The following is a 15,761-nucleotide window of genomic DNA, read 5'->3' as shown; positions in this document are numbered from 1 at the left end:
ACAAGGATCTGTTTTGGGGCCACTGCTGTTTGTTATTTTTGTGAATGACCTGGAGGAGGGTGTAGAAGGATGGGTGTGTAAATTTGCAGATGACACTAAAGTCGGTGGAGTTGTGGACAGTGCGGAAGGATGTTGCAGGTTACAGAGGGGCATAGATAAGCTGCAGAGCTGGGCTGTGAAGTGGCAAATGGAGTTTAATGCAGAAAAGTGAGGTGATTCATTTTGGAAGGAGTAACAGGAAGACAGAGTACTGGGCTAATGGTAAGATTCTTGGTAGTGTGGATGAGCAAAGAGATCTCGGTATCCATGTACATAGATCCCTAAAAGTTGCCACCCAGGTTGAAAGGGTTGTTAAGAAGGCGTACGGTGTGTTGGCTTTTATTGGTAGAGGGATTGGATCGGAGCCATGAGGTCATGCTGCAACTGTCCAAAACTCTGGTGTGGCCGCATTTGGAGTATTGCGTGCAGTTCTGGTCGCCACATTATCGGAAGGATGTTGAAGCATTGGAAAGGGTGCAGAGGAGATTTACCAGGATGTTGCCTGGTATGGAGCGAAGATCTTATGAGGAAAGGCTGAGGGACTTGAGGCTGTTTTCGTTAGAGAGAAGAAGGTTAAGGGGTGACTTAATTGAGGCATACAAGATGATCAGAGGATTAGATAGGGTGGACAGTGAGAGCCTTTTACCTCGGATGATGATGGCTAGCACGAGGGGACATAGCTTTAAATTGAGGGGAGATAGATATAGGACAGATGTCAGAGGTAGGTTCTTTACTCAGACAGTAGTGAGGGCGTGGAATAACAGTAGTGGACTCGCCAACATTAAGGGCATTTAAATGGTCATTGGATAAACATATGGATGATAAGGGAATAGTGTAGATGGGCTTTAGATTGGTTTCACAGGTCAGCGCAACATCGAGGGCCGAAGGGCCTGTACTGCGCTGTAATGTTCTATTGTTTTGATAGAGTCAATAAGAAAATGTTTCTACTGCAGGGTGAGTTAAGTTGACCAACTGAATGGGAGCCTCCCACTACCTCGAAACGGAGTCAGCCATTTTCACCAAGAGGGATTAGCCAACAGTTTCATAGGGAGTACAGCAGCCAGGCCCACCCAAGATGGCCACCAAATCCACTAATAAGATTAAATAAAGGAAAATCTGCAGTCAACGTCTGCAAACTACCCCCTCCCCTCACCTTATCTCACCGCACCCTCGGATATTACAGCACCCAAATATACATACAGAAAACAGTAAGGCGAGCATGAACCGCTAAAACTAACTACACTATTAATCTAATCCCAACAGAACAAAAGCACTATGCTCATTATCTAAAACACTATAATGAACTGCAGTCAGCCCCTCAGTACCACTCCCATTAGCTAACTCTTTGGTTAGCAGGGCGGCTTCCACCCAGTGTTATGAAAAAAGCTTACAGAAAAAAGACACAATGTATAAAAATCCCTTGAAAACATGGTACTCCAACAAGGAGCTATATATTCACACAACTGTTAGAACAACTAGAGCAAATCCCCACATAAAAATTAAACTCCTTATCCAAGTCCAATTTACAAACATTTAACCCAAACAAGCAGAAAAATGCAAAAATTAACAAGGAGCCCCCAACAATTACCCAGATCAACAAGCCCATCCTCAATATCCAAAAGACCTAAAACAAAACCCTCCATCAACCCATACCCAGTCCATGCTTTTTTACAAAGGAATCTGCCTCCTCTGCGCAGCAAAGAAAATAACTTCACAATTGGCTACGCCGGGTATACCATCACCCAAATCGGACTCATATAAACAGGACGTCAGACAGCAATGTCCTCCAGTTAGAGGGGAGGATCCTTGTGCAACAGTAACCATGCCCAACTGAGGGCTCTTATGGAAGCAAGGTGTCAGATCGTCCATTACAAAATCGGAGCTCAACTCGCATCACCCGACTAGTCAAGGAAATACAATGATAGAAAACATGTTCCAGAAGGTGGCAGAGGGGCAGTACGGTAGCATTGTGGATAGCACAATTGCTTCACCGCTCCAGGGTCCCAGGTTCAATTCCAGCTTGGGTCACTGTCTGTGCGGAGTCTGCACATCCTCCCCGTGTATGCGTGGGTTTCCTCCGGGTGCTCCGGTTTCCTCCCACAGTCCAAAGATGTGCAGGTTAGGTGGATTGGCCATGATAAGTTGCCCTTGGTGTCCAAAATTGCCCTTAGTGTTGGGGTTACTGGGTTATGGGGATAGGGTGGAGGTGTTGACCTTGGGTAGCGTGCTCTTTCGAAGAGCCGGTGCAGACTCGATGGGCCGAATGGCCTCCTCCTGCACTGTAAATTCTATGAAATTCTATGAAAAGTTGCAGGTGGCAGATGATAGACTATTGCAAGCACTGCCAAAGGGCGCAGTCAACCAAGTTATAGGAATAAGAAAAGTACGTGCTGTTCAGGGAAGATCCCAAGGCCAGTACTGGCCCACACCATGCAGGTATACCCACTACCAGAAATAGAGACAATGCAACTAACCCGCGTTCATTACGACCAACGTTGCCCCAGCTATGGTGGAATGGCTGGTAAACGGTCATCCACTGAAAATGGAGGTTGATATTGGTTCTGCAGTCACTGTTACGCAGTCACTGTTATCGGGGAGCAGACATATAATCACCTCCAAACTGGTATTCAACTCGAGTTTAGGAGACACAAAGGCCAGACAAGCCACCTAGACGGGGCCACCACAGGAACCGCTATGACCTGCAATCAGTTGGATGAAGTAGAGCCAAAGCCAGCATTTGTTCCCACCCCGATGCTATGCCCAAATATTTAATAGCAAGTCCAGTTCAATACTCCCTATTGGAAAAGACGGAGACCGAACTTCGGCACCTGAAAAATCTCGGCATGTTAAGGTCTGTCGAGGACTTCCGGTGGCGTTCGCGAACGGAGGGGCTGCAGCAAAGAGGCTCCCGCAGATCCACAAAATAGCGGCTTTTTTCAGGGGTTTCCCCGGCGGGTTTTTGAAAAGAATGAAAGCCCCGCGAAATTGGCCCTGCCTCCCTTGCCCTGCCCAGGTGCCAAAGCTCCCTTCCACGGAGCTGAAGAGAAAAAAAAGAGGAGAGACTAGTCCTGGTCAGCGGAGCAGCTGCACGTGGAGGAGGACTGGAGATCGGACTGAGAAACTGCCTGAAAGTCGGAACACGGAGCGGATAAGACAAAAAATTAATAATTTTTTCATCAACTTTTTTTTAACCCTCTCCTGAAAATTAAAAAAACTTTTTTCAAAAAAAACTTTTTTTTTAAAATAAAAAATTCCCTTTTATGAAAAAACAATCGTTTTTAAAAGGAGAGAAAACCCTTGGGGGGTGGAGGGGTTTATTTGGGGGGGGGGGGGGGGGGAGGAAAGAATCTCCTTTTCACACCAAAACCCAGGGGAAATAAAGAGAAAGGCACATAACAGGAATATGCCTGCAAATGATAATAAATCGGGGGGGGGGGGGGACGGCGAGATGTAAAAAGGAGCAGCAACGAAGGCGATGGAAACAGCAGGAGCCACGGCCGCGCAGGCAGGCGACCCCATGGGGTGAGGCGGAGGTTCAGGCGAACCGAGAAGCGGAAAAGCTGGCGAGCCGAGCAGCGGAGCTGGAACAGGACGTGGAACAGGGTGAAGATCCAGAGTCTTCACCCACCTCAGAAACCTAAATCAGACATAATCTACCTCTGAGAAACACACCTGAGGGAGAAGGACTGACTGCTGGTAAGAAAAGGCTGGGTGGGACAGACATACCACTCATGCTACGGGACGAGGGCTGGGGGGGGGGGGGTGGTGGCAATATTAATTAGCAAGAGGACAAGGTTTACGGAAACCAAGACAGTTACAGACCCAGGGGGATGGTACGTCATGGTCAGCGGTGTCCTGGCAGGGGCACCGGTCATACTGGTAAATGTGTACGCTCCCAACTGGGACGACACAGAATTCATAAAGAAGACCATGGCAGAAATCCCCGACCTTGACACACACCGACTGATCATGAGGGGTGACTTCAACTGTGTACAGGACCCACTGGCCGACCGATCAAACCCCTAGATGGACTGGAACTACCAGTTGTGGGGGAAGACAGACCGGGAGAGCTGGAAGCACCAATAGACCTGGGAGAAATCATGGAGAGCATCAACTCGATGAAAGCGGGGAAGGCACCGGGATCTGACGGGTTCCCGGCAGACTTCTACAAAAATTTTGCACCAGTCCTGGCCCCACACCTAAGGGACATGTTCGCGGACTCACTGGCAAGGGGCACCCTGCCCCCCACGCTAGCGCAGGCCACACTCTCACTGATACCCAAAAAAGATAAAGACCTGACGGAATGTGGATCACACGGACCCATTTCACCGCTGAACGTGGATGTGAAAATACTCGCAAAGGTCCTGGCCAAAAGGCTGGAGGGCTGTGTACCAGAGGTGGTCGCAGAGGACCAAATGGGCTTTGTCAAGGGTAGGCAGCTCACAGCGAACATCAGGCGGCTGCTGAACGTAATAATGACCCCCTCTAGGGAGAGAACACCAGAGGTGATCATCTCCCTGGACACAGAAAAGGCCTTCGACAGAGTCGAATGGAAATACCTCCTCAAGGTACTGGAACGGTTTGGGCCAGGACTGGGGTTCACCGCCTGGGTGAGGCCCCTGTACAGCACTCCCAAAGTGAGCTTCCGAACTAACACCCCCAGCTCTGAATACTTCCAGCTGCAGAGAGGAACAAGACATGGCTGCCCTCTGTCCCCACTCTTGTTCGCGCTAGCGATCGATCCCCTGGCGATAGCCCTGCGGGACGCAAAAAGCTGGAAGGGAATCCGGAGAGGAGACAGAGAGCGCAGAGTCTCACTCTATGCAGATGACCTGCTCCTCTATGTCTCGAAGACACAGAAGGGACTGAAGGCAATACTGCAAATACTGAAAATGTTTGGAACCTTCTTGGGCTACAAACTTAACCTGGGCAAAAGCGGGGAATTCCCAGTGAAGCCAAACGGGGGAGTGAGAGAGCTGGAAGGGCTCCCGTTCAAAACAGCCCAGAACAGATTCCGCTACCTGGGGATAGCCAGAGACTGGACACAGATCCACAAGTGGAACCTGACCAGCCCGGTGGAGGAAGTAAGAAGAGACCTTTAAAGGTGGGGCTCACTCTCCCTCTCCCTGGTGGGGAGAGTGCTGACGATCAAGATGAGCGTACTGCCAAAGTTCCACTTCCTGTTTAGATCCATTCCGATCTTCATCGTCAAGGCCTTTTTCCTAAACGTAGACAGTCTAATCGTGTGTGCGTGTGTGCATGTACGAGAATTCCCAAACAGACACTGCAAAGAAGGAAAATCATGAAGTCCATATAGACAACATCCACTGCCCTACCTGCATCAATCATCTTTGTGACCTCTTCGAAAAACTCTGTCAAGTTAGTGAGACACGACCTCCCCTTCACAAAACCATGCTGCCTCTCACTAATAATCCATTTGCTTCCAAATGGGAGTAGATCTGTTCTTTGTTCAAAAGAGGTTTGGCCTTACCAAACCTACAATACTACCACTGGGCAGCAATGGCAGAAACCCGACACAGATTGGGTACAAATGGAGGAGGCATCCTGTAAAGGAATGACCCTCGTGCCCTGACCACAGCAGCACTCCCATCCTCCTCAACGAGATACACAACGAGCCCAGTTGTGGTATCGAGGAGCATGGTAGCGGCCACGCTGAGAACGTGGACCCAGCTGAGACAACATTTTGGGATAACCAAAATGTCCCCCATGGCTCCCATATGCGGCAATCACAGATTCCCCCCAGCCATGCTGGATACCATCTTCAAAAGATGGAGGCGGGACGGGGGCACATTGACGGTCGGGGACTCCTACGTAGGGCACAGACTTGCGACACTAGACGAACTGATGAGGAAGTCGAAACTAGCAAAAGGACAGGAAATGAGACACCTCTTTCCTCCGCAAAGAGACAGCAGGGTACCCCGGGGCCCCAGAAGACACACTACGAGAGGACCTGATAGGCACAAGCAACAAGAAGAGTGGGGGGGGGCTATGTGGGAAAATATACGGACCGCTACTGGACACAGCCTCCACTTCACGAGACCAGACAAAAATGGGAGGGCGAACTGAGGACAAAAGTAAGGTGGGGACTCTGGAGCGAAGCACTGAGCAGGGTGAGCTCCGCCTCCTCCTGCGCAAGGCTAAGCCTAATGCAGCTCAAAGTGGTGCACAGAACGCACCTGACCAGAACCCGAATGAGCAGGTTCTTCCTGGAGGTGGAGGACAAATGTGAGCGGTTCCAGAGGGGCCCGGCCAACCACACCCACATGTTTTGGGCTTGCCCCAAGCTTGCTGGGTTCTGGACAGCCTTCGCCGAGGCAATGTCCAAGGTTGTGGAGGTGAGGATGAAGCCATGCCTAATAGTGGCAATCTTCGGGGTATCGGAGCAGCCAGAGTTACACATCGGGAAGGGGGCCAGCGCCCTCGCTTTCGCTTCCCTAATCGCACACCGGAGAATCCTGCTCGGCTGGCGATCAGCAGCACCGCCCAAAGCTGCAGACTGGCTCGCTGACCTTCCGGAATTTCTCCACCTGGAGAAGATTAAGTACGCCACCCGAGGGTCAGAGGAAGGCTTCCTGGATACTTGGGGGGCAATTTGTCGGCCTGTTTCAAAACCTGTTCGAGGCCAACAACGAGGAGTAAGCTAATAAGAATTTTTTTTTAAACCACCAAGATAGATGAGGTACCAAAAGACTGCAATCTGGCGGGGGAAGTGGGGGAGACAACGGGGAAGGGGGATGGAATCATAGACCGATCCAGAGGGCAACGAAATGCACATAGGGTCAGTTAAACGAGGCACAAACTAAACCTCTCTGTATAATAAAGGAAATTAGCGCGGGCTAGAAAAATGTGATGCGTATATATACAACTGCTTATAAATATGGGAAATGCCAATAAAAAGATTTATTAAAAAAACAACCCTAACTAACATGAAATACTGAACAATATAACACCGGAAAATATGTTTTAAATAATCAAAACAGTGACACATTCACTTGTAAAGTGGACAGAGGTTTGGGGAATTCCAATATATTGAACTGGGGAAGAGGGGGACATAACCCATATCAGAAACATATGGGAGAACATGTTCATATCAATGTAATGGTTACTTCAACTGCAGGATTACGTATTGTCAAGTGTTAAGACTATTCAGGCAGTAATCCAAGTGCTTTTATCAACCGTTCACCATCACAGCTTTCCCACTTTCATTTGTACTGTAATGCCCAAATGTGTTTGAAAGCTAAAAGTAAATTGTGTAAATGAATATTAAGGTCTATACAGTTCGCAGATTAGTCTATGCATGTCATTCCTGTCCTTAAGCCGGACAAATTGCTCCCACTTGGTGGAGGTTATAAGGTAATGGTCAGTCGGATTGCCAAGTCCGATAGATATCCCATGCCTCAAATCGAAGATCTGCATGCCAAGTTAGCAGCTAGCCAGACATCACCAAGTTGGATATGAGCCACAGCTATCTTCAACTTAAATTAGATGAACCTTTCCAGAAGTATGTTACAAACAACACACACACGGCCTATAGGAGTACAATCGATCGCCCATTGGGGCCTCATCAGCATATTCCAATGGATCATGGAGAACATACTCTAAGAGTTATCCAAAGTGCCGGTGTACATGAATGACATCCTTGTCAGGGAGACTTCAGAACAAGAGCACCTGGCAAACCTAGAACAGGTTTAGTGGAGATTGAGAGCTGGGATACACCTGAAGACATGGCCAATCCACCTACCCTGCACATCTTTGGGATGTGGGGGTGAAACCCACGCAAACATGGGGAGAATGTGCAAACTCCACACGGACAGTGACCCAGAGTCTGGATCGAACCCGGGATCGGCTCCGTGAGGCAGCAATGCTAACCACTATGCCCCCGTGCTGCCCTCCCAAGTTAACTCCATAATCGAATGCTTTCTGTTTCTGCAGTATTTAGGTATCATTATGCCTGAGACTCAATGTCACAACTCGCTTGGTGACTTTGCCATTCACCCGTTTGGTGGTTGATCTCTTTTTTTTATGCAATTAGAGACTACATCCAATTGGAAGTATGGTGCTCTTGACATTGTGCTTGAATTCCTGGTCAGTTACTATGTCCATACTGCAAACTGTTCAAGGCTTTCATTCATACGTTGCTGAATTATGTTTTAATTTTTTTTTAAAGAACACATTATTTAAATGAGTCTCTGTTTTATAAGCTAAACTAAAAGGAAGCCACTTATAGCTGAAAGAGCAGTTTGTGCTAATTATCGGTACAATTTTTGGGTGTATAGCTTGGTCTTTGGGTCTTGATGGCTACTTTACTTATGGAATGTCCTGTGTGAAGTACAGTACAGCAATTTAGTTCATCATAATACAAACACCGAGCAGGCAGTTTAGTCCCTTGAGTCCATTCCACAGTTCATCATTAAATTAGATCATGGGTGACCTGTGACCTCGCCCCATATTTTTTAATACTTCTGACTAACAAAGAAATCTGTGAATCACCGATTCAAATTTACCAATGGAGCAGCAATTTCACAGCTCCAGGGTCCCAGGTTCGAATCCGGCTTGGGTCACTGTCTGTGCGGAGTCAGCACGTTTTTTTTTTAACATAGAATTTACAGTGCAGAAGGAGGCCATTCGGCCCATCGAGTCTGCACCGGCTCTTGGAAAGAGCACCCTATCCCCTACCCAAGGTCAACACCTCCACCCTATCCCCATAACTCAGTAACCCCACCCAACACTAAGGGCAATTTAGCATGGCCAATCCACCTAACCCGAACATCTTTGGACTGTGGGAGGAAACCGGAGCACCCGGAGGAAACCCACACACAGATGGGGAGGATGTGCAGACTCCGCACAGACAGTGACCCAAGCCGGAATCAAACCTGGGACCCTGGAGCTGTGAAGCGATTGTGCTATCCACAATGCTACCGTGCTGCCCGTGTGTGCGTGGGTTTCCTCTAGGTGCTCCGTTTTCCTCCCACAGTCCAAAGATGTGCAGGTTAGGTGGATTGGCCATGATAAATTGCCCTTGGTGTCCAAAATTGCCCTTAGTGTTGGGTGGGGTTCCTGGGTTATTGGGATAGGGGGAGGTGTTGACCCTGGGTAGGGTGCTCTTTGCAAGAGCCGGTGCAGACTCGATGGGCCGAATGGCCTCCTTCTGCACTGTAAATTCTATGATAAATCTATGAACACGGTCACAAACATCCTCCACCTTTTCTCGAACTCCCCTGCTGAGCCCCTTAACTCATACTTTATTTTCTCTAACCGCAGGAAGACGTACAGGTCACCCAACCAAGCTGCTACCCCCCGGTGGCGAGGCCGACCGCCACTCCAGCAAAATTCGTCGCCATGCAATCAGAGAGGTGAAGGCCAGGACATCGGCCTTCCTCCTCTCCATGAGCTCCGGCTTCTCTGAAACCCCAAATATCGCCACTCCCTCCTCCACTATCCTGGCTAAGACGGCGAACAATTCCGCCCAGATTCTTTCCAATTTTCTACAACCCCAAAACATGTGCGCATGATTCACTGGCCCCCACCCACACCTCTCACACTCATCTGCTACCCCCCTGAAAGAACCCACTCATTCTCACCTGAGTCATATCACCCTGTCCACCACCTTGAACTGTATCAGGCTCATCCTTACACAAGAGCAGGTCCCGTTTACCCTATGCAGTGCCTCAGTCCATACTCCCCAATAGATCTCCATTCCCAACTCCGCTTCCCATTTCTCCTTGATCTTCACCACCTGCTCGCCTTCCCTCCACTTCCACACCCGGAGGCAGCAATCGCTCCAGCAGGGTGTATCCTGCCAATCTAGGGAACCCCTTCCAGAACTTTCGCGCAAAGTTCCAACCTGTAGATACCTGAACTCACTCCCCCTCGGCAGCTCTACCCTCTCCCTTAGCTCCTCAAGACTGGCGAACCCTTCCTCCAAATACAAATCCCTCACCTTGACCAGTCCCACTTCCCTCCACCTCCCATCCATCCCCCCCGGCTCAAACCCATGATTTACACACAGCGGAGTTAGCACTGACATCCCTTCCACCCTCAAATGCCTCCTCAGCTGATTCCATATCTTCATTGTGGACTGCACCACTGGGCTCCCTGAATACCTACTCGGAGCCATTGGCAATGTTGCCGTCACCATAGCCCTCAAACTAGACCCCTTACAAGATTACTCCTCCATCCTAACCCACTCTACCCCTTCTCCTTCCTACCACAGCCACACCGTGTCCACATTCACTGCCCAATAATAATGAAGCAGGTTTGGCAACGCCAACCCCCCGTGCTGCCTCTGCCTCTGTAGCAGGGTCCTCCCCACCTGTGGCACCTTCCCTGCCCATACAAAGTCAGAGATGATTGTGTCCACTTTCTGAAAAAAGGCCTTTGGTGTAATGATCGGGAGAGCCTGAAAGATAAACAGGAACCTCGGCAGAATATTCATTTTCACCACTTGGACCCTCCCCGCCAACGTTAAGTGCAGTGTATCCCACCTCTTAAGATCCTCCCTGGCCTCCTCCACCAGTTTTGTTAAGTTCCACTTATGGAGCCCATCCATTCCCTCGCTACCTGAATCCCCAAGTACCTAAACCTATCCTTCGCTACCGTAGCACGGTAGCCTTGTGGATAGCACAATTGCTTCACAGCTCCAGGGTCCCAGGTTCGATTCCAGCTTGGGTCACTGTCTGTGTGAAGTCTGCACATCCTCCCCGTGTGTGCGTGGGTTTCCTCCGGGTGCTCTGGTTTCCTCCCACAGTCCAAAGATGTGCAGGTTAGTTGGATTGGCCATGATAAATTGCCCTTGGTGTCCAAAATTGCCCTTAGTGTTGGGTGGGGCTATTAGGTTATGGGGATAGGGTGGAGGTGTTAACCTTGGGTAGGGTGCTCTTTCCAAGAGCCGGTGCAAACTCGTTGGGCTGTATGGCCTCCTTCTGCACTGTAAATTCTATGATATCTATGAAATGGCATACCCCCTAAATTAGCCCGCTGTGCCAGCTCATTCATCGGGAATACCTCGCTTTTCCCTACATTCAGCTTGTATCCCGAGAACCCTTCAAACCTCCCCAACAGGCCCATTATCCTTCCCGTACTCTCCAACGGATCCGAAACATACAGCAGGAGGTCATTGACACCCGATGCTCCCTCTGTCCCCTCATTATCCCCTACCACTCTGCCGACCCCCTGAGAGTGATTGCCAACGACGCTATGGCCAGCGCAAACAGCAGCGGCGACAGCGGGCACCCCTGCCTCATACCCCTGCCTCGTACCCCTGTATAATTCAAAGCTTTGTGAGCTTATATCATTCGTCCTCGTGCTCGCTTTTGGCGCCACATACATCAATCACACCCATGCCACAAATCTCAGCCCAAACTCGAACCTTCCCAAAACTTCGAACCAGTACCGCCACTCATCCCGATCAAATGCCTTCTCCACGTCCATGGACACCACCACCTCTGGTACCAGAGCTCTCGACGGATTCATCACCATATTCAACAGCCGTCTTATATTACTCGCGAGCTGCCTGCCCTTCACAAAGCCTGTTTGATCTTCTGCTACCCCCCCGGGACACAAACCTCCATCCTCCCCGTCAACAACTTAGCCAATACTTTCACATCCGTGTTCAATAGTGATATGGGTGTATTTGACCCAGAATCCTCCGGTTCCTTCACTTTTTTGGGGATTAGTGTGATACTATCCAGCACCTCCCTCAGCCCCAGGGCCCCCTCCAACGCCTGCCTCTTTGCTTCCTCCACGTGGGGAAATTCCAACTCGTTCAGAAACCGCCCCATGTCCCCCTCCTCTCCTCCTGGGTCTGCCTCATAAAGTCCCTGGTAATACTCTCTAAATGCCTCGTGCATCTTCCCTGGCTCTGACACCACATCCCCAGCCCCAGTTCGGATCTTCAGTATTTCCCTGGAGGCAGCCCGCCTCCGCAGCTGTGCGCCAGCATGCGGCTCACCTTCTCCCCATACTCACATTGCACCCCTCTTGCCCTACGCAGTTGCTCTACCACCCTCCCTGTTGTCAGCCTGTCAAATTGCCCCTGCAACTTTTTCCTCCTCGCCAATCCCTCCACGGTGGGCACCCTCGAATATTCCCTGTCCACCTCCACCATCTCGCTCACTAGACGGTCATGTTCCACCCTCCTTTCCTTATTCGCACGAACCATAAATGAGATAATTTCTCCCCGGACCACTGCCTTCAGTGCTTCCCAAAAAACACCCACCGACACCTCCCCATTCTGATTGAACTCCACATAATCCCTAATCGCCAACCGCACCTTATCACAAAAAACCTCCATCCGCCAACAACCCCGAGTCAAATCTCCACCCTGGCCTCTGCTCTCGTCTCGTACTGAACCGAATATCCAGCCAGTGGGGTGCATGGTCCGAGATAACTATCCCCGTACACTCTGCCCCCTCCACCCCAACCAAAATCTCCCGACTCACTACAAAGTAATCAATCCTCGAATACACCTTATAGATGTGTATGCAGAAACATTTTCTAACTTCAGCCCTGAAGTGTCTGACTCAAATTTCTAAGCTTGTGCTCGCCACCCAGTGCAGGTTGATACAGCTGTTAAAATCAAAGTAAAATTATGCTGCTTGTAACAATGTGCATTTATGTTAAAAATAAATACCGTATGTCTGGGAGGGGGAAAATGGGTGGAGTAAGACTAGGTTCAGTGATGGATATTGAGTACCTGACCGCCAGCAGAAGATTGCAGGTGTCGATGCCAGATGCATAATTCTTTTACGATTGGTTTTCATATTTTCTTTTTGTGACTTTATTATATTATAAGGATTGAAGGGTGAAGTTCCAGTTTATGAAGCAGAACATTGATGGATTAACTCCATAATGGTGTTAGCTACCTGGTTGATACAGGAGTGGCATGGATGCAAGTTATATTTAGACACGGAGCTCAACGACCCAAGTTTAAGAAGGTGGACTTCAGAAGGAGATAATGGCCAATTGCGCTAAATGGAAAGAAATACAATTGCAAACACCATTTGTTTGTTTTGCGCTGTCATACTCTTCCTCTCCCTCCATGACATTGATTGCAATTGTTAGAATTTGTTGTTCTGCGACTGCTGAGGCCAGTGAAAACCAGTTAATAATCTCGTGTGCATTACTAAGTTGATCAGAAACCCTCCAGTGTGGAAATGTTGTTTAATTGTGTTAACTTTATTCTTCTTCTCTATTTTTGACCTGCAGATGGGTGTAGTTTGCTGGTTGTTTGGCGGGGCAATCATCAACCTTGGAAGCCAGGAACACATTGAAAAATGGTTTAAACCCCTAAAGGTATGTGTCACTGTATTTACCCAAACGAGCTACGCCACTGTATATGGGATTCACACAACTAATTTGCTCATCAGACTGATTTAGTTCAGTGTTTGAAAACTTTGCATGCGTTTGTGAAATGATTAGTTCTATGATTTCTACCAGTTTTCTTGTTTTCATTTTTCCCATTGCTGTTACATACATTTTCCATTGTTTAATTTAACAAAGGCCCATTTGTCACACTACAGTATGATTTATTTTGCTGTCTGGTTCCATTGTTCTGAGCTTTCCCTTGCTTCCTCATACTGAATCTATTTGTACCATGGCAACTCCTTCGTTAGTGTTGTCCATTTTTTTTGATCATCCTCCTTCATCGAGAAACAAGTCAAGTTCTGCTTTCCCTTCTTAGGTTAGCAAGGTATTGATTGGCAAAACAGTTCTGAACACACCACACACATTTTCCCTATCCTCGACTATTTTTGAATAATTGAAATCTCCTACACTTGTGCACATCGGGCCTCTTCAGTTTGTCTGCAAGCTTTATTATTATGTCATGGTTCCTACATTATCAGAGTAACTGCCCTTTAAAATAAAACTTTATTGGCCATCAAGTGCTTTGTGAAGAACTAAGTTACATTAAGGGGCCATTACATAATTGTTCATATTTCTGCCCTTTTTTTAAAAAAACATCCTTTTCTTCTTAATCTCTTCCATCCTTATCATGAGCACAGCTCAAGTTTGCTTCGTTTCTAAGCTATCTGTTCTTTTGCTTAAACTAACATGATACGGGAGAGTTAAAGTTGGGAATTGCACAACTGCTGCTGACCTGTTACAATTTTTTCACATTGTGGATCACCTTGTTTGAAAGTTTTGCTCATTAATTTACACAAAACCGGCACATTTTTCAGTTCACATTGTGAAGAATACGAACCGTAGAATTCCTACAGTGCAGAATGAGGCTCTTCAGCCCATCTAGTAAGCACCGACCCTCTGAATGAGCACTTCACCTGGGCCCACTCCCCATCATCCCACCTAAACCTGCACATCTTTGAACTGTGGGAGGAGACCGGAACACCGGGAGGAAACCCACGCAGACACAGGGAGTATGTACAAGCTCCACACAGACAGTGATCCGTGGCAGGACTTGAACCCGGGACCCTGGGGCTGTGCGGCAGCAGTGCTAGCTACCGTGCCGTAATTGAAGAATTGCTTGAAGGAGCAGTGTATTAAAAGTACGCCTTGAGTTTACGTAGTGCCAACTTGGCTGAGTGGGTATGACCCTTGCCTCTGTATCACTGAGTAGAATGTGCACCCCAGCTGACTGACAGCATGGCAACCAATTGGAGACAGGTGGGGGGCACAAAAGGACCATGGGTTTGGGGATTTTTTTTAAAAAAAGGAGTACAACAGGGCCATGAAGGGATTTAAACATGCAGAGAGAATTTTACAATTTGTACATGTTAGCAATACAGGCGACGTACCACAACCATAATACATGATGAGTACTTGCCTCCTGTGTCAACAGAGAAGGAAATCATTTTTTCTGCAGTTTATTGTCGGTAACGTTTGAAGCAGAACAAAAACACAGTGGAAGACGAATACTGCTGTGTATTCATGACATGCCTTTGTTTCTCCCTGATCAAATTTTAGGACTTAAAATTTACTGGAATGTTTGCAATGACAGAACGTGGACATGGTAGTAATGTAAGAGGCATCCAGACCAGAGCAACATATGATCCCACAACACAGGTAATCAATTGAATGATGCTGGGTTTGTTTAGATAGACAATTAATGTATTTAATGCTCATTCTCAAAAGCAGATTGATATTGGCTGCGGCATGGTGCTATCGCCATTAGACTGGCAAACCAGAGACCCAAAATAATGTTCTGGGCTCGCAGGTTCAGATGGTTTGAAAATATTTGTCCTTAAAAGGTCTAATGATGTCCATGAAATAATTGAGGTAAAACCCATCCAGTTCATTAATGCCTTTTAGGGCAGGAAATCTGCCATCCTGACCAGATCTGGCCTATGTGGTTCCAGGGCCGCAGCAAATGTGGTTGACTCTTAAATGTCCTCTGAAATGGTCCAGCAAATCACTCAGTTGTGTTAAACATCTCAGCACTGTGTGTGTTCCTACACCACATGGACTTTGACGATTCAATTGGGGATGGACAATGAATATTGGCCTCGCCTGGAAAGCTCACACCCATGTATGAATAATAAAAGATACAAAGTGTATTCATCACATCTATGATTAATGCTGAGAAAAAAGATATGCTGCTGAAGCTTTTCATCTTGCACTCAGGATGGATGCAAGGGCGGTACGGTAGCACAGTGGGTAGCACAATTGCTTAACAGCGCCACGGACACGGATTCGATTCCCAGCTTAGGTCACTGTCTGTGCGGAGTCTGCATGTTCTCCCCGTG

The 15,761-nt window shown here is 48.1% G+C and overlaps 1 protein-coding gene across 3 annotated transcripts in view; it reads left to right on the top strand.

Moving 5' to 3' along the window:
* Window positions 1-15,761, top strand: part of acoxl (acyl-CoA oxidase-like) — a 531,095-nt gene that overhangs the window by 22,536 nt on the left and 492,798 nt on the right. For all 3 annotated transcript variants that reach the window (XM_038799111.1, XM_038799113.1, XM_038799112.1), the window contains exons 4-5: window positions 13,267-13,353; window positions 14,983-15,081. In XM_038799111.1, the coding sequence (XP_038655039.1) occupies window positions 13,267-13,353; window positions 14,983-15,081 (186 nt within the window). The remainder of the gene's footprint in view (window positions 1-13,266; window positions 13,354-14,982; window positions 15,082-15,761) is intronic.

The sequence above is a fragment of the Scyliorhinus canicula genome, chromosome 6, assembly GCF_902713615.1.
Source record: "Scyliorhinus canicula chromosome 6, sScyCan1.1, whole genome shotgun sequence".
Lineage (NCBI taxonomy): Eukaryota > Metazoa > Chordata > Chondrichthyes > Carcharhiniformes > Scyliorhinidae > Scyliorhinus > Scyliorhinus canicula.
Note: the sequence above shows the minus strand (reverse complement) of the source record. Positions and strands in the feature narration are given on the sequence as shown.